General features: G+C 46.4%; 2 protein-coding genes across 4 annotated transcripts in view; one reads left to right on the forward strand and one right to left on the reverse strand.

Annotated features, from left to right (window-relative positions):
* The window catches only part of FBXO38 (F-box protein 38), a 55,135-nt gene extending 53,461 nt beyond the window's left edge, over positions 1–1,674 (forward strand). For all 3 annotated transcript variants that reach the window (XM_055325612.1, XM_055325613.1, XM_055325614.1), the window contains one exon: positions 1,073–1,674. In XM_055325612.1, coding sequence (XP_055181587.1) covers positions 1,073–1,251 — 179 coding nt within the window. In that variant the 3' untranslated portion in view covers positions 1,252–1,674. The remainder of the gene's footprint in view (positions 1–1,072) is intronic.
* An 8,254-nt stretch (positions 1,675–9,928) lies between these two features.
* The window catches only part of HTR4 (5-hydroxytryptamine receptor 4), a 76,721-nt gene continuing 67,899 nt past the window's right edge, over positions 9,929–18,750 (reverse strand). The window contains exon 6 of the mRNA XM_055324840.1: positions 9,929–10,262. Within this exon, the coding sequence (XP_055180815.1) occupies positions 10,175–10,262 (88 nt within the window). The 3' untranslated portion in view covers positions 9,929–10,174. The remainder of the gene's footprint in view (positions 10,263–18,750) is intronic.

An 18,750-nucleotide genomic window follows, 5' to 3' on the forward strand; every position in this document is an offset into this window, starting at 1 on the left:
CCCTCCCTCCCTCCCTCTCTCTCTCTCTGTCATGAATAAGTAAAATCTTTTAAAAAAATTTCACATATGACTGAAATCATATGGTAATTGTCTTTCTCTGATTGACTTATTCACTTAGCATAATACCCTCTAGTTCCATCCATGTAGTTGTGGATGGTAGTATTTCATTTTTTTGATGACTGAATAGTACTCCATTGTGTGTGTGTGTATACACACACACACCATATCTTCTTTATCCATTCATCTACCTCTCCCAAATTAGAGCTACCCTATGACCCAGCAGTTGCACTACTAGGTATTTATCCAAAAGATACAAACAGTGATCTGAAGGGGTACCTGCACCCCAGTTTGTAGCAGCAGTGTCCACAATAGCCAAATTATGAAAAGAGCCCAGATGCCGATATAAATGTTTTTATTTTTTATTTTTTTATTATGTGGTTCTCCACCTACAAACAGCAGCTCTCAATTTGTACTATAATCAGTGGACTTACTAGGGATATATAAAGGTTGGTGAGCAGAGGTACTTGAGACAAATTTTTCTACCTAGATGTTTTTATTACCTAAATATTTATAATTTTCTTACTCTTTATTAAGAGTTTGTTAGCTATATTGTTTCAAAATTGTTCCATTTACATTAGTGATTATTCTCCTTATGAACCACTTCTCCTTATGATTCAGGTATAGATTTTGGGGAGAAACTTGAAGATCTTTTGAATATAGTTTTTCCTATATTCAAACACTTCAAAAAATGTTAGCATGCTTGAACATCCATTTGTAGGAAGTTTTTAAAACCTACTTTATGAAGAAATCAATTTAGAGAACTACATGTATATATGACTTACCTGTCTGGTCTGTTGCCATGTTGGGCCTTTACTCACGTGTGCTGTCTGAGTCACCAAACATGGGCAATAGTGTGGTATGTGGAACTTTGGGGGCCCATTCCAGGAGCTATACCTAATTCAGTGGCATTGCATTACAGCAGATAGGCTTTTCTCATGGTCCAGCTTAACCAGTGACCTCCAGATGATTTTGATAATCCTGCATGTTTCCCCTTTACTTTCTCATTTTCAAGGTACCATCTATGCTCCTCGAAGGAAAGGACAGCTGTCTGCAGACATCTGTATGGAAACAATAGGAGAAGAAATCTCCGAGATGCGTCAAATGAAGAAGGGTGTGTTTCAGCGGGTAGTGGCCATTTTCATCCACTACTGTGATGTCAATGGGGAGCCAGTTGAAGATGACTACATTTGACTGATCCCTCCTACTTCCCAGGTATTCTGGCAGAAAGCCCCTGGGGTCGCCCAGCTGCCAGCCAGTGCCACAGGGATTCAGGGCATGCAGTTTGGAGGCCTGGGCACATTTTGGTATATAGGAAATATATAAGGAACGTTGAAGTTGTATACAAAGATTTGTACATAGAGGAAATATACAGAGACAATTCCCGAGTACCATCTTTATATCATATGTTTATACAATTTAATTTAAGAATTCATTTTAATGAAGGCAGATAATTGGAAAGAGTTCATTTTGTTCGTTTTTCCTGACTTAGTTCACAAAGTGTCACTTTTTGGCTGAGCCCCCATTTACTATATTCTTAATAATCATTGTCATCCCCCTAAATCTGTGCCTTTTTCTTCTCGAGCAAAGCTGTTTGAGTAAATCTGTTGAAGAGTCTTTGTGTCTTGTGTGCTTTTTTTGTGTTATTATTAAAACCAACTAAACCCTATAGGAGGCAGCTTTATGTTTGTGTACAAAATGATGGTTCTTTTTCTCTTGGTATTATAGTGGCCATATTTCTTAAAATCAAATAAAAAGGTTCATGAGTTTAAAAAAATGAGTTTGAGAGGGGAAAATGGAAGTTTCCAAAGCATTTCTAGTTATTTATTTCCACGTTCAATTGTGTATATGCTTTATCTTGAATATAAAAATAAAAGTTTATTTAAAAACTTTTTTCTTGCCTTGGACCTGAATCCCTGTTTTTAAAGAAAAATAGCAAATACTGCACAGAAAAGGAACATATAGAGTTGTGTCTAAGTAAGATTCCAGTGTAATCCAGTTTCTCTTTTTTTTTTTTTTTTTTTTCTAAAATCCTGTAGCTGCAAGGTGTTCAACTCGTAGAGCTCTTATTTGACAGATCATGGGGGAGAGCAGAATTTCCCAAAACACCTGGTCACCAGGGAATGGCCTTTCTCCTTTCTCAAGAGACAAATCACCCTAATGTGGCAGTGATCGGTGCCACATAGGGCCAGGGGTCACGAGCAAAAAAGGCTTTTAGAGCAACATGTGCATTTGAGGGCTAGCTTGTCCACTTGATAGTTGAGTGACCTTGATGAATTGCTTAAACTGAAGGTCTATTGGAAAATTTGTCAACCCTTTCCAAATGGTCTGTCTGAGGTGTAGAGACTGCCTGCTCCAACCTTTTCATTTACAGGGGATTAACTGAAGCTCAGAAAGGGAAAATTTCTCACTTAGAGTCAAGAACTAGACAAGGCCAGGAAGGACAGGCCTTCAAGTGCCTGACTCCCACTGGGCTGCCTCCGTATTGTTCACGTCCACAGACATGCGAGGGCACCTGCAAGTATTCCTAACACTAAAATCATGTGAATGGTCGTATCTTCTGTCAAAGTTCTCTCTTTTTCAAGACAAAATTATTTCTGTCACATTGGGAAGAAGGTCAGGTACCACATTCGGTCATCTTTTTATTCCCTTATTTTTAATTCCACCAGTCTTCCTTTTAACTAAGTGTGTTGTACTCTCCAGGTTAGAAAAGGCAGGAAACATGAGATCCCTGGGTGGCTCAGCAGTTGGGCACCTGCCTTGGGCCCAGGGCGTGATCCTGGAGTCCCAGGATCAAGTCCCACATCAGGTTCCCTGCGTGGAGCCTGCTTCTGTCCCTGCCTCTGTGCCTATGTGTCTATCATAAATAAATAAAATCTCGAAAAAGAAAAACTTAAGAAAAAGGGCAGGAAACAAATTCAAAACAAACTATATTTAAGTAAAAGCAGGAAACAAATTCTAAAACATTCTAGATCTTTCGAAGTAATACAACCCTCCCCCTCCAACCCTTAGACGCCATGTAAACCTGTTTTTTCAGTGTAACTGGAATAGCCCAATCATCTAAACAATGCTTAGATGGGCCGCTAGAGGCCGCTGCTTCCTAACGTGTTGGTTTCTTTTGGGCTCCTCCAACCCACTGCTTGAACAAGTACAGCAGGAAGCGCTAGAATCATTGCAAAGACCTCCAGACTGGAGCAGCTAAAAAACAAAACAGCAAACTTGGAAGAAGACTACTACAGTAGGCATCTGGTCAGTGTCTGTGGGACAGGTGGCTGCAGTGATTGCCGGACAGCAGGGGCCGGCACACTTCCGGTATGGGGCCAGACAGTAATGAGCTGAAGCTCCACCGTGGTGATTACTCAGCTGTTGGAGTGTGAACGCAGCCACAGAAGATACATCAACAAACGGGCAGGACAATAAAACTTTATTTATGAACACAAATTTGAATTTGGTGTAACTTTCACATGTCACAGAATATCTTTTGTTTTCCAACCACTTTAAAAAGTAAAAAAACGTTGTTACAGACTGGAGGACACGGCCCCCACACGGTAGGTAGTTTGCTTGCCCTCACCTGTCATAGAGAATCGAGTTGTCCTGTTCTGTCCATGCCATTACGTGTCATCCACTTGTGGTGCAGTGTCTGGCACGTTTTTAAAAGGCCTTCACTGTTTGACAGATGACTAAATTAATGTCAGTGGTAGAGATAATGGTGTCTCTTGGGGTCCTGTCAGCCGTGAGCCCAATCTGTAAAGCACAGCTGACACATAGCTCTTACAGGCACCTCACCGTGGGAATCGGGACCTAGATTCAGATTCTGACTTCCTCAAATGACTTCCAGCTGACCTGGAGGTGGTCACAGCCTTTACCCTGGAGGCTCCATTTCGTCATCTATAAATGGTAACAATGAACAATAGGCTCACCCCATAGGGCAGTTGTGAAAGTACCATGAGAGCCTTCATAAATGGGAAAAGGGCACAAGTAGACTGCTCCCATTATTATTCCCTTAATTATGAAGGGGTTTTTTACTAATCTTTTCATAACCTCCTGTCCTTTGACCATATTCCAGGATGGTAGGAAGCAGAACTAGTAAGGCCATTAAGAGGAAATAATGATACCACGTAAGCAGGTTTTAAAGTGTTTCCCAGGGCACCGGAGTGGCACAGTTAAGTGTCCAGTTCTTGATTTTGGCTCAGGGTGAGATCTCAGGGTTGTGAGATCGAGCCCCATGTCAGGCTCCACACTCAGCTCAGAGCCTGCTTAGAATTCCCTCTGCCTCACCCTGCCCTGCCCCCAACGCATGCACTCTTTCAAATAAATCTTTTTTGAAAATGTTTTACCAAGTGCTTTGCGCATACCCTCATACTAGAAAGTGATCGTTCTGCCCCGTTTTACTATTGGGGAAATTTAGGTGTAGCAGGTTAAAGATCTGGTCAAAGGGACATCTCCAGGAGCAGTGAAAGCACGATGATGTCAGTCTTCCCCTGAAGCCTGTGCTCCTCGGGCAGGGGGTCTCAGGCCCTGGAGGGAGGCCGGCTGGGGCCCATGAAGGGCCAGGCCTTCCTTGTCCACGGGGAAGCTGCCTTTGACACTTGAGCCCGTGCCAGCTGACCTTCCTATGGTTAGCACAGGACAGGAAAACACGCTGCTGATTTTCTGAGGCAGGCTTCACATGCCCCACTCGGCCACAGGATACAGCCAGACCCTAAGAGACAACACCGCACACTGGACGGCATCTGTTGTAGGGCATGGACACACAACAACTGAAAAGAATGACGAAGAATCACGTCTTATAAAATGACATGTATGGTGTACCGTTGGAAAAGGCAAATTGCAAATCACAATACACAGCATTATATATAAGAACAGAACAAGATCATCTAGTTTTATATGTACATTTATACATATGTAGATACACAGGACACATTCTGGGGTCACATAAGCCAGCTAAAGCACAGATACTTCTTGAGAGGAGTGGGATGAAGCTGTAGTCAAGGGGGGTTTTTGCTCTATAGTTAGAACTCTCTTTCATAGGAGTGGACTGCATTAATACGTTATCTGTGCAACCCATCACTTAAGTTGTCTAAAAATATGTAACTTGTATATTTAGAAATGAGAGGAGGAGGAAAGGACTGTTAGAAAGGAGTGACCTGAGGTGTTTCAGCTCTGATTCCTGTGTCCTTGGGCAAATCACCTTCCCTGACAAAGTCAGTTTCTTTGTCTATAATATGTTCTCCGTAATCCCTCCCTGCAGGTTGCTGTGAGAGGCTCAGGGACCTCCCTGGGAAAATACAAACTGTAAAGCGCCCGAGGTGATAAGCTCCTGGGACAGAGGAGCATATCCAGATAGTATTCCATGTTCCCACTAGGAAATGCGGCAAAGTCAAGTTGCCTTCCGCCTGAGCCACTCCTCATCCGCACACCCCAGGGAGGGCCTGAGATACAGACCATGCTCCCTGGGGCTCACACACCTCGTCTCAGGCTGTGCTGCTGGTTACTCAGTGGCCCAGCAGCTGAATACTGGAAAGAGTGGCTGCGGGAGGGCCTTTCCTCCCACCCAATCATGTACTGAATTCTTCTTTTGTTTAAAAACCGAAAGTGAGGCTCAAAGAGTGGAAGGGAGGTCAAGACACAGTAGAGCAAGTGCAGGGAGGGCTGCACACTGGAATAGGCAGGCCCTGTCTTCCTCTCCAGGCCCCAGGCTGAGGCGGGAGGAACTGCCTAGGCAACAGGAGGGCAGAGGCCTCCTCTGCTTGCTCACTCCTCACTCCCAGCATTGTGCCCTACAGGTGCAAGTGGAGGAAGCTCATCGGTTAAGGACCGTGTGCCCATGGTGAGGACTGCGGGCTTGACAACCACACCGCCTGCGCCGTCTGCACTCCAAATGCACCCTTCCCAGCCCGGGGCCTGGGGCCTGGGTTCCTGGGGCCTGGGGCCTCGGCCTGGGTGCCTGGGTGTCTAGGCTAGTCGCCAGACCTCTAGGCTGAGGTCTGCTCTGCTGCAGAATGGGAGAAATCTGGGTACTTACGGTGTAAGGATTTTATGAGGATTAAATGAGAGAATCTACGTAAAGCACTCATCACAGTGCCTAGCAGAAAGGAGCTCCTTAAATGGTAGCTTCTCTTATTATTCCTACATTACTATTATTATTATTATTATCATTATTATTATTATTAAGATATGTTCTGGGGTGAGCTAAAAAAAGAAAAGGAAGGGAAAGGAGAAACAATGTGAATCAAATATAATAGTAATTAAACTATCACCTGCTACACTTTCCTTCTCTCTATGGTGCCAAAGGGTATCAAATTCCACTAGGGATTAATCACATTCCTTCGGAAAGTTTGAGAGATCCCCCCTGGTGACCTCTCTTGCAGCCCTTCTTAGCTTCAGGAGCCCCACATGGGGCAGGGCCCAGGCCCCCCCAGCTTCCAGCCCTCATTCAGCTCCCTTTTACATACACGAGCACTGGGCTTAGGTTAGAACTTAAAAACCTTGTTTTGTTTTCATTTATCTCTATGGCTGCTTTCTATTTATGGCAAGTAATACTGATTTTCTATTCTGGGATTGATAAAACATTTCTTTCTAAAATAAGTAAGTGAAAACCTGAATTACTTACATGAACATATTAATCATGGTACAGGCAGGGCACATATTTTATGGGGAAAATCCTCACAGTTGCCCTTGGCTGCACAGCAATTCAACCCCTGTTGAATGTGAGGGGTTCAACACATTGCTGAAGTGTTCCAACAATCCTCCTGGCCCAGAGAGTTTCTCCATTTTGTGGGCGCGATGAGCCAGGCCAGAGCTGGTTAAGGTCCCAAGCAGCACGTCACCCCACCAGGCCTTCGAAGCCATCCCTGATCTGTTTAAGTTTAAGCCAAACATTCGGCCTCAGTTCTCTAGACTGAATGGGAAAGAGACTGCAGATTCTAGCCAGGAAAGGTAAATGCATTAGTCTCCCCGCCGCCACCCCCCCCCCCCCAGACCAACTGTTACAGGGAAGGACGTTGACCAGAGCGGAGCAGAATGACACCAAGACAAAAGCCACGCCGGCTCTCCCCGGAGGGAAATAACACCACCAAAGAGAAAAACGGGCAGACAGCACAGCACCAAGGAAACAGTACTTTGTTCTTGCTTGAAGATGATATTGAAGGCAGTTCAATTATAGCCGCCCCCAGCCCCTCCCCGGACCCCGTCCCCCGGCCTCCCCAAGTGCACCCCCCACGTCCAGGCGGACAGCAATCTGCCCCAGGACAGAGCGAGTGAGCAGCAGGATGTGGAACCGGTGGTGAGGTGAGAGGTGAAATCCAGGAAGAACGAGTTCGTCTATGAACACATACTTGGGGGGCAGTAGAAGTTAGTTTCGATCTCTTTCACTTGCCAGCTGCGGACCATGAGCAGGACGGGGAGTTCGGGGCCTCCCCCTGGACAGTCCTGTGAGCTGGAGGTTCTCGTTGAGAAGAAGCACAGGTGAAGCCCCTCGATCCCAGGCATGGGGTAGTCTGGTTGCAGCGCCTGTCACCCTGGCGACTGTCCAGGCACATGTGGCCAGAGGCATATGCTGCCTCCCAGGAAGCATCTCTTCTTGACACTTCAAGCTCCCTGGAAGAGGGTGGTCTTCTCAGGGAAGACAGCCCAGTAAGTCTCCTCCTTCCTTGGACAAGCTCCACGTCTCCTTCTCAGTCTTCCATACACCTGCTCTATTACCTGGACTCTCGGAAGCCAGGCTTCTTGGTAATGCCAGGCCAGCAGCTGTCTAGACAGAGCACCTCTCATCCTGTCCTGTGACTGTTGGGCGCATCACCCACATCATCCCAGCCCTGGTCCAAAGAGACAGCAAAGTTTGCTTATGAGACCTTCTCTGCAAAGGACACCGTCTTCTTGACAATGGTAAGGGCTTCTATTTTCTCAATCACTGTTGTTTCACTGGACCAGGGTGCTTGTGACCTCTGCAGACACCAATCAGGCCCACAGAAGTGTGTCCCGAGAGTCCAGCAGCTAATGGTAAGATCTCATTTTCCCACGCATACTGTAATCTGTGGATCCCTGTTGAACGGTATCGGAGAATACGGTAGGCCTGCCACTGAGAAATAGTATTTCACACAAGCTTACTAAGCTCCTGGGGAAAAAAAGCATCTCACAGGGAACAAATCCTACTGGATGGATGCACGTATGTGTGCATCTATGCATTCCACAGGAGATAATGTCGACTTTGGGGACATCAAAGCTTACCAGCTGCCTCAAAGCTCTAAACCTATTGCTCCTCATGATGATCTGGTTCTCATGATCTCTTAGTCTTTCCCCAAGAAGTTCTTTGTGCTTTGAGATCAGAGACCTCATCCAGACGGCATGGGAAGAACTCCGGACCCCCACATTCACTCAGCTCTGCCTTTCCCATGAAAAAGTGTAGAAAGAAAATGCAAACATGAGGAGGCTGGTTAATCGTCTCTGGTAGGCTCCCATAAGTGGGGTGACCAGCCAGCCTACATTGCCTGGGACTGAGGGATTTCCTGGGATGTGCGACTTGCAGTGCAAAAACCAAGGTGTCTGATCGTCCTTCCCACCATTTTTGGGGATGGAGAGAAGGGGAAGAGCCTGTGGGTTCTGCTTTAAAATAGGTGATAAGGAGGCAATTGTGGCTTCTGGGATCACTTAGGAAGGAAATTGGGGTCAACAGACCAAGCACAAGGGCAGGGGGAGCTGGTGAGGCTAGAAACTTTGGGCACATCTTTATCTTGTAACCTCCCCTGCCCCCCACCAGCACCACCTGCCCACCCACATTGCCTGTTCCCTGGGCTGGGTCCCTACAGGCCAGCAATCCATCCTCAGGATAGGTTTTTTATCATCAGTCAAAAGAAAGATAACCGGGAAAAAATGTGCCCTCAAAAATTTCAACCACGGGGGATAATTCACCCCAAGATAAAATGATTCGCTGGTAGCTTTGACATCAGGGGAGCATCTCCTAAGGAGCTTGGAAGAAGTGAGATGCTGAAAAAATGGAGAAAAATGGAGCCCCAGCAGCTTCACAGGCAGGGGGGCCAGTGAATTTCCCCAAGGAAGGAAGTTGGTTTGTGATTATGTCTTAGCCCCAACGAGCCAAGTGCCCGGCCCAAGACCAAGCACTGGCTCAGCACAGGGCCCTGGAAGACCCTAAAAGGTGTCTTATTGGAGCAACTTCATTTCCTTGCCAAATCTGAGTTGCAAGATCATCCTTAATCAGCATCCTCAGTAAAGGTACAGTTCCTTTTCCCATTGTCATGGAAGGAAAATGAATCAAGGTTCATTCCACATGACCTCAAAGTGAGTATGCCAGTGAGACAAATGCCATCCTTAAACACACACACAATTTAGAATAACAGTAAAGATGCCTTTGGGTAATGGATCCAAAATTTAAAAAAAATGAGCAGTTTTCAGATCTATCCGCAAGAAAAAGGAAAAGAGAAATGTTCATAACTACCACCCAGAAAATATTGATGTTTCACTTGTCAGCTCTTTCATGCTTCTGGACAGACATCTTGGCATTGATATCAACTTGACTTCATTACAAGAGCCTTGATTAATTCACACACCAAAGTATGTCCAGAAGATGGCCACAGTGGAGAGGAAACTGGAGCTGTTCAAAGACCTAACAGGGTGGGTGGACAGCAGATCAGTGTCTTCCAACATCTAAGGGCTCTCAAAGGGAAGAGGGAGCTAACTGTATGGCTCCCGATGGAAGATGGAGCAGAGACACGACTTCGTTCCAACAAAGGGAAAAACTTTCTTATAATTAAAGTTTCCCTACAATAGAAGGAACTGCATTGGGAGGTAGTGAGCTCCTATCCCTGGAGGTGTGCAAGCAGAGACGCCCAACGTCCAAGGATACTATGGAAGATGCTACTCCAGCATTCAATGGGAGGCTGGATCTGAGGACGCCTGAAGTCCCTTCTCAACTCTGAGATCTTCCACACTCTGGCCTTGGGTCCTGTCCAGCACTGTGCCCCATGTACTGTCCCTGGGCACTTGTCCCCACTGCCTCATGCCTCGCTGGTGGTGATGAGGGTCAGGAGAGATGCCAGGGTAGCCTGTTCATGCAGACATGAATGGGAATGAATGGCTTAATCATGAGCCACGTTCTCAATCAGAAGCATGATTCCAAGGATTCTGGGTCATTGTGTATGGGCAGTTTCTCAAGTTCCTGGTGATGTCCACTGTGCAGAACTGTGTACCTAGGGAGGAAGGAAAGAAAGCATGAGAATTCAACAGACATCCTTCGAATGTACCGAAGAGGGTATTCCCATCACTGTTGGCTTCCTTCCTATGACATGCTTCTGAGAGCATGGAGAGGTGGGGCTGGGTGTAGGGGTACATTGAGAGGGAAGACCAAAGAACTCCATCCAAATTGCTCATTTTAAAAGTAGGGAAACTGAAGACCTGGAGGAAATGACAGGCCCAGAATTATGCAAAGAGTTAGTGGCAGAGTTTGGACTAGAACCTAGATTTCTTCTTTTCTCCCAACAAAGCCTAAGGCTCTTACATTCATCAAAATGTGAATGTACTCTACTCTACTACCTCAAGCAGTTCCTGAATATGTGAATTCCCTCTCCTAGGGAGGGTTCTGGATTCAGTAATATCAAAGTGCTGAGATTAGTAAAGCTCTCAGAGTCTGAACGACACTATAACCATATTTGTTTCTCTCATTCCTTTTGGTGACATTTGGAAGAGTAAATCAATTAGATGAATCAAGCAGCAAGTTGATTCTAAGCATCACTGTGAAATTTACTACTTGACAAGTGTTTATTATTTGCAGTATCACACGGTTGCATAACTCCTATGTTAATTGCCTTTGAATCAATCTCAATTGCAAGTGGATCTTATCATCAGTAGCCCAGATTCCAGCACCTGGCTGTTATTCTTATGAAATTTCTACAGAGTTTAGGAGCACTACCACCACTCGCTTCCCTCGGGCCAATGTCAAGCCCATTCAGTAGAACAAATAAACCCATGCCAGTTATTTGGCATCACATGTTGATGACCAAGTTTCTCATGAATTACATTAATGCTTTGCCTGGAATTATAATAAATTGCTGACTTTTATAGATTGATCGGTATTTACCAGGTACCGTACTAAACCCTTTACATGTGTTACCTTATTTAATCTTCACAACAAAAGATAGTATTATATTCATTTTGACATTGAGCAAAATGACCAGAGCTTCAGTGACTTGCCCAAGGGAATAAAGGAAATTTGTGAAGATGAAGTCCATCAAACTCTACCTATCTGCTGCCAATACTCATGTTCACACCCAACTCAAGGGCCAGGTATGGACTTAGAATAGTGGGTCTCAACAGGGACAATTTGGAGACACTTTTGGTTGTCATGGCAGGGACATGCAGTGGGTAGAGACCAAGGGTGTTGCTAAACACTGTGTAATGCAAAGTACACTGTCCCCCACACAGAGAGTTCCTGGCCCCAAATGTCAATAATGCCAAAATTGAGAAACCCTGATCTAGAATAAAAAGTCTTCTTTGCTTTGGATAAAAGCAGGTGCTAGCTGAGGAACAGAGACAAGGTGAAGGGCATGAGTCTGAGCTCTTAGAGAACTGTCCACTGCAGCTGTTGCTGGGCTCAAGGCCAGTGGAGGGGAGAGGACTTGAAAAACCACAAGTACCTGCCAGATAAGCCTTGAGAAGAATAAAGTGGAAATGGCTACAGAAAGGAGGATCATATATTTTAAATGAGAGTGACCAAGGAAGGTGTCTGGGGGAGATGACTAAAGACCTTAGGGAAGTTAGTGCTCCAGCTACTGAGTCACTGATGCTCAGCCTCAAACCTACTCTTCTGTACTTGGCTTTGGAAGGATGCTGTAGACTATCAGCTTTGGATGCTGGCTGCAGTCAGGCTTCTCCAACAGGGGTTACTGCAGGAGGGCAGGAGCCCGGAAGAAGGGAAAGGTCCTTGTTCCTCCTGTGGGCATCATCTCAGTGAGGCTTCTGCAGCCCCACAGAGGCAAGAGCCTTCCTGCAGCAGCAGCTCAGTCCACTTTCCAACTTTTGCATAACCAGCTTCACAGTAGCCCCTCGGAGACATCAGCTCCAGCTGGCCAGTGCCTCCTCTTTATAGGTCTATGTCTCTGTTCTGTAGGGTCCCTCCTCTAAGTTTCTGGGTTTTTTCTTTTTTTGTTTTGTTTCATTGTTTCTTGCCTTGTGCTCTTGCCTTGTGTCTAGTTGCTTCAGACACAGCTCACCTTGCTGGGGAAGTAAGATGTGCTGCAAGCACCGTTTTCTATAATTACATACATTGTTTCGTTTATATCATGTACTCTTCACAACTCTAAGCAGAACCTACTAGACTTAAACTGATTTTATAGATGAGAAAACCGAGACTCAGAGAAGTTAAGCAATTGGTAAAAGGCCACAATGTCCATGATGCCCACACTCTTAACCTCACGACTCTTAACACTCCTGACCCTTTACCCTGTTCATGGCCAATGTGTTACTTTCACAGGCAATCAATGGCACCTTCTCCTACACCAAGTTCACATGAAGAAAGTGTCCTGGTTGAAAAGCCAAATGGATACATCCAATCCTGATAGAAAATGCACTTTCGTGGCATGCAGGCACACCTCTACAGCAGCCTTTCATGTATCTCTCCTAAGTGTCTGTCTCCCATGGGCCAAGGAGCAAATTGTTCAGGAATGACTAGAGAAGTATGGAACTAGAGTGGACATTCTAAGTGGAGGTTCCCTTTACCCAGTGCACAGTTGAAGGGCAGCAGCTTTTTCAGAGATAGGTGTAGGCAGAAGGGCATGTTTTCTAGTTACAACACATGGTGGTGGTGGTGGTGGTGAGGTCCTCACCATGGTCTGGTGGGTGGTATGCACAGGATGGAGGAACTGGTCTGACATTTCAGTGGCAGGACTCTAGAAGAGGCAGAGTCTCCAGTGGAGTCTGGCCTGCAGAGGTACTCCCTGGGCTTGGGTATGCATTCCCAAGTCTCCATGAGAGAGAAATCTTTCACTTGGTGTTTTCACTTTCATAGTATATAACAGGTATTTAAGCAGATCCAGGGGCATCTGGATGGCCACCTTATAAACTCACATTGCCTTGTGAATTCAGGTCACACATTTGCATCAGGTTCACCATGATGTCACAGTGACAGTGGCCAACTTTATGCAGTGTTTCTCGAAGTAGGATACATGAACCTCCAGCCGTCTATAGGCATAGTCATGGGGATGTACACATCCTCAATCTGAGGAATAGTGGGGAAAAGAAAGCTCGCGATACTGTAGGCAAACAGAACAGCATTACCAACAGCATTAGCAGGTTGTGGGACCTGGTCAGGTAGATCAGTTCCACCTACTTCACAGCTTCTTTGTGATGATAAAATCAGCATCTATAAAGGGCTTAGCAAAGAGCTGGACACATAGTAGATACTGGTATCTTCGCTCTTAAGGAAACCAAGGATCAGAAAGTGTGACTTTCCCAGGGTCCGAGAAGTAGTTACACACGGAATGGTTATGAACACAGACTCTTAATGTCTGGGTAAATCCTGGCTCGGACAGTCACTAACTCTGTGAATTACTACAAACGTTCTGGATTGTTTCGAGCAATAGACACAGAGATAATGCACACAATACGCTTATTAGAATAGTGGCGGTCAGGGTGGCCGGTGTGGCTCAGCGGTTTAGCGCCACCTTCAGCCCAGGTCCTGATCCTGGAGACCTGAGATGGAGTCCTGTATCAGGCTCCCTGCAGGGAGCCTGCTTCTCCTTCTGCCTGTGTCTCTGCCTCAATCTCTCTCTCTCTCTCTCTCTCTCTCTCTCTCTCTGTGTGTGTGTCTCATGAATAAAAAAAATAAAATCTTAAAAAAAAAAAGGATAGTGACGGTCAAGTAGTAAGCACTCCATGCACTCCATAAATGTTATTAGTACTGTGCTACTTGACATTGGATGTAAAAACTTGTAAAAAAGAAAAAAAAAATCAAGCCATTACTTGATCACTGATTCGGTGCAGAAATCCATTCTTTAGTAATTGATCAGATCTTTGTTCACTTAGCATCGATCACAGAGCTGAAAGAAACCTTCGTGAGGCTTTAGGGATAAAGAGCGAGCCCCAGAGACTGCCTGTCATCTGCCAGAGTGGCTAAAGTCTCCCCGTTGTCTGGTTGTCCCGGTTACTTGTCATTCTGCAGCTGTCCTGGTGGAACACAGGCCCAGATGTGCCGGTGGACCTGGGCAGGTTCAAGCCCGGATGCAGAACTTCGCTGCTGTTTCCCAGGCAACGGCGTTGAGGCAGGAGGCCGCTCCCTTCAAGCTGGGCTGCTTCCCCCCTTAGCATTAATTTACTCAAACATGACGGGAGCCACATTAGGTTTGGTAATTACCTGAGTCTACAATTCATTCACTGAGCAATTAGCATCGCACTTAGAGCAGCTTGGATGCAATAATTAGTCGCATAATAACAGCCCTTGTGCCTGTCCAGCCCAGCATTCTAAGGAAATGGTTAGACCTTATCACGCATCACCCCAGCCTTCCCCTGCATGGCGGTGCTCACACGCGGTGCCTGCAAGGTGCTTTAATTATTAAAATATAAGGTACATGAGTTTGAAGGGATTCAACCCTAACGTAGAGTTTCCCGAAGCTAGAGCCCCGTCACCTGGAAACAAAGACCTCACATTGGGTATTTCCTTGATGTTGGGAGGAATGAGATTTTCGAGTCCCAAGACATTGATTGATCCAGCCACTTAGTTCTTTTTTTTTTTTTTAGATTTTTATTTATTTATCCATGAGAGACAGAGACAGACATAGAGAGACAGAGACACAGGCAGAGGGAGAAGCAGGCTCCATGCAGGGAGCCTGATGTGGGACTCGACCCCGGGACTCCAGGATCACGCCCTGGGCTGAAGGCGGCGCTAAACCGCTGAGCCCCCCGGGCTGCCCAGTTCTTTAAAATCATAGGGACGCCCGGGTGGCTCAGCGGTTGAGCGCCTCCCTTGCGTGGAGCCTGCTTCTCCCTCTGCCTGTATCTCTGCCTCTTTCTGAGTCTCTCATGAATAAATAAATAAAATATTTAAATAAATAAATATACATATTTTTCCAGTGCCCACCAGGCACTGTGCGAAGCCCTGGACACCTGAGGGTGATGAGGACAGACTGCACAGTCTCTGTCCCCCCGGAGCCCACAGTGTGGTGCAGGAGACCCACAGTCAGACACAAAGTCACAAGAGGTGTTGGGATGGGAGGCAGCTGGCCTTAGCATGAGAGCATGTCAAGGAGCACGCAGGACCATGTTGCCCTGTGCGTCAGAACCCTGCGGTCCAGGAAGCGCTGGAGGTGAGAACGGAGGGCTGGGGAGGGGCTTTGCAGGCAAGGGGAGGCAAAGGCTGCAAAAGGACCACTGCCACAGAGGCAGGTGGGTGCTTTGGGAGTAGAACAGTCTAAGAGGAGCACGAAGTCTCAGTGAGGCTCAGCACCCCATGGATGGCTCGCCCAGCCAAACACACGGGAAAGCTGGCCACGGCCGTAAGTAGAGCAGGTGCATGAGGACTTTGTGTTTGGAAGAACATTCTAGCTGTGGTGTATAGAATGGACTGGAATTTGGCTGGAGTGGGAATCCTGAAGTAAATTAAGAGGCATATTAGCCTCCTTCTGTACAGATTACCACAAACTCCCTGACTTAAAAGAACACAAACTAATTCCCTTACAGTTCTGGTGATCAGAAGTCCAAAATGGGTCTCACCGGGGTAAAGTCCAAGGATGAGGTTGAGCTGCATTCTTTCTGGAGGCTCTAGAGGAGAATCCCACCCCTTGCCTCTTGCGCAGGCTGCCTGCATGCCTCGTTGCTCTGCGCTCTGCTTGCATCATCACACCTCTTCCCTGACTGACCCTCCTGCCTCTCTGTGTCAGGGTGCTTGCGAGTGAGCCCACCAGAGGATGACCCAAGATAATCTCCCCATCTCAAGACACACAGCTCAATCACATCGCCAAGGTCCCCTTTGCCATGTAAGGTAATATTCTGAGGACTTGGGGGTTAGGATGTGTTCCTCTTGGGACAGCCATTATTTTATACACCACAGATGATTTCCAAGGTGTCCAGAGGTGACTCAGAGACATCGGATGACACCAGTGGGGGTGCTGAGAAGAAGCCAGATTCAGGATATATCTTGAAGGATCTGCTGATGCATCAGACGTGAGGGCAATGGGAGCATTTGAGGCATGGCATGGGGGAGGCAAAGGTGCGGAGGCAGACAGAGCCCAGAGTGGTATGCTTTGTTTGAGGAAGGGAAGATGTTCTAAGAATATACCCTACATGGTGAGGTGGGGGTGCAGGGAAGTGATGATGCTTAAAGGAGGGTGAGGTGGCATTGTTGGGGGTCTTAAGAGCTGGGCTGAAGAGGTTGGGCTGAATCTTTAGGTGATGGAGACTGGGATGAACACATTCTGCACTGTGGGGAGTGGGAGGGATAATCAGGGGAATGAGACCAGCATGGAGGCTCCTTCCTCTGGGAAAGATGAGGTCATGAGCAAGGCTAGTAGCAGTGGAGGGAGTGAGAGGACCTCACAGAGAGTGATGGGAAGGACGCCATCTTGATTGCATGTGCAGATCCACTGAGAAGGGTGGCCCAGTGAGCCCGAGTTTAGACTGGGCAACTAAGTGGATGCCATTAACGAGGGTGCACCAACCACCCTGAGCTTTCTCTTCTCCCATAGGGCCACCTCCGGTTCCTCAACAGTCCTCACAGATCAGGGTTTCTGCTCTCCTCAGCTCCTCAGTTGTTCCTCTCCGGACTGGTTTATCTCTGTCACTTGAAAACAGATACTACAGGAGCCTAAGGGACCTTGGTCTCAGGCCCTCCCCTTGGTTATCAGTGGAGTCAGGACCAGAATCCGCATTTATGGTCCAGGTGCCCATTTTTACACAGGCATTTCTAACTATTCCAAAACAGGGAGTGTTTCCTTTAAGTGTGTTCCCCTCATACACACATCCCACCCCACCCCATACCTTCAGGGGCCCACAGTCTCCTAAATGTGCTTCTTCACCCTAGGATGCAGCTGTGGCACCAGCCCCGGTGTCGCACAATCAGGGGAATGATCCCACCCCTGCAGCAGGCTCTCTCTCCCTGGTCACAGTGGAAGCCAAAGCTAGAACACTCCTGCTCCATCTCTGGAGGAGATGTGACTGAAAATGTCAAGACACTATCAGGCTCTTACTGCTCCAACTGAGAATGCGTGGGGCTGCGTGAAGGAGCCAGGTTTGGCCTATGGGCTCCTAGAAGCAGGAAAAGTGGTCGAGAAAGAGAAAAGAATGAAGTTGATGTACAGTACAAAGCAGGCCAGAGATTATGGCCTCAGAGAGATGGAAAGAGGAATGCTAATCCCTGAAAACATCCCATTCCTTATTTTAGCCCCAGTGAAGGCCAGTAAACCTCCTGCTCTGGAGATCCATGAGATATTCTATATCCTTCCAATAGAGCTCTCTTCTATTTTTCTTCAGGAAGCAAGAGATTTACAGCCTGTGGTAGACACTATGAATTACATCCGTTAAAGCCTGTGCCCATACTCTCTTCTTTCTTTCTGACAGAGCATGTCTCTTTAGAGGCAAACATGCTAGATGCATCGCAGCCAAGGGCTTGGCCAGTGATCTTCTCCCGGTGAATGGGGCCTGATGGCCTGCTAAGGGAGTCTGCTGAAAAATATTTTCCTCCTGAATAAAAGACAAGTGCAAGCAGAGCCTGCCTTATCTTCTTGCATTTGGTTATGGCTATGGTTTTGTGAGGAGGATGCAGTGTTTGGAGCTGTTGCGGCTATTTTGTGACCATAAGGGCATCATCCCAAGATGAAAACTAATAGGTTAAGAATGCCAGAGTTGAAAGATAAAGAACATCTGGATCTTCCATCCAGGTTGGATTAACCAACCCTGAAACTACCCAACTCTGGACTTTCTGTCTTGTATAAATGATCTCCTTGTTTAAGTTCATTTTAGTTAGGCATTCTAGAATGTCCTTGTAGGCCAAAGTGTTCTAAATGATGTAATGTCCGTGCTCCCTGTCTTCCATGTCCTCAGTCATTTCCCACAGTGCCACACCCAAATCCTACTCATCGTTAGAGACCAATTCAATGCACCAGGAGGCCTTCCAGAAGTCTTCTACACTGTCTATCAGCATTTACTGTCTGCAGAAATACAAAATTTCTGTTAATGTCAGGTGTCTGACTGGACATATTTCCGGCCTCCTAACACTCTTGAAAGGCAAGGTCCATATCTTATGATAAAAGGTAACAATCTTTCAGCCCTCTTATATCGGATCCTTTGCTAAGTGCTTTGGAAATGCATTTAGTGCTTACAAAGACTCTATGATGTCAGTGCTATCATTTTATATATCTCCATTTCACAGATGAGGAAACTCAAAAAGCTTCAGATTTACCAGAGGTCACTCAGCCAGCAATGGCCCAAGCCAGGATTCAAATCCACATGTGTTAGAATCCAGAGCCATTTTGCTATTAGTACTTTCAAACCTTATTCCTTTTTAATACTTGCTATAGAGCTCACAACACTTCAGAGAGTGCAAAATATCATGGAATCTATAGAAATGGAATGGAATAGAATGGATTCCAGAAGGAGACAATCCTCCCCGACATTGCCTGACATTTGTATTGATCACAAAGAACGATGGCAATTCTTCTGTCCCTGATCCTTACGCAGCTCTGGGTGTGGACT

This window comes from Nyctereutes procyonoides, unplaced genomic scaffold (assembly GCF_905146905.1).
Source record: "Nyctereutes procyonoides isolate TBG_1078 unplaced genomic scaffold, NYPRO_anot_genome, whole genome shotgun sequence".
NCBI classification, from domain to species: Eukaryota; Metazoa; Chordata; class Mammalia; order Carnivora; family Canidae; genus Nyctereutes; species Nyctereutes procyonoides.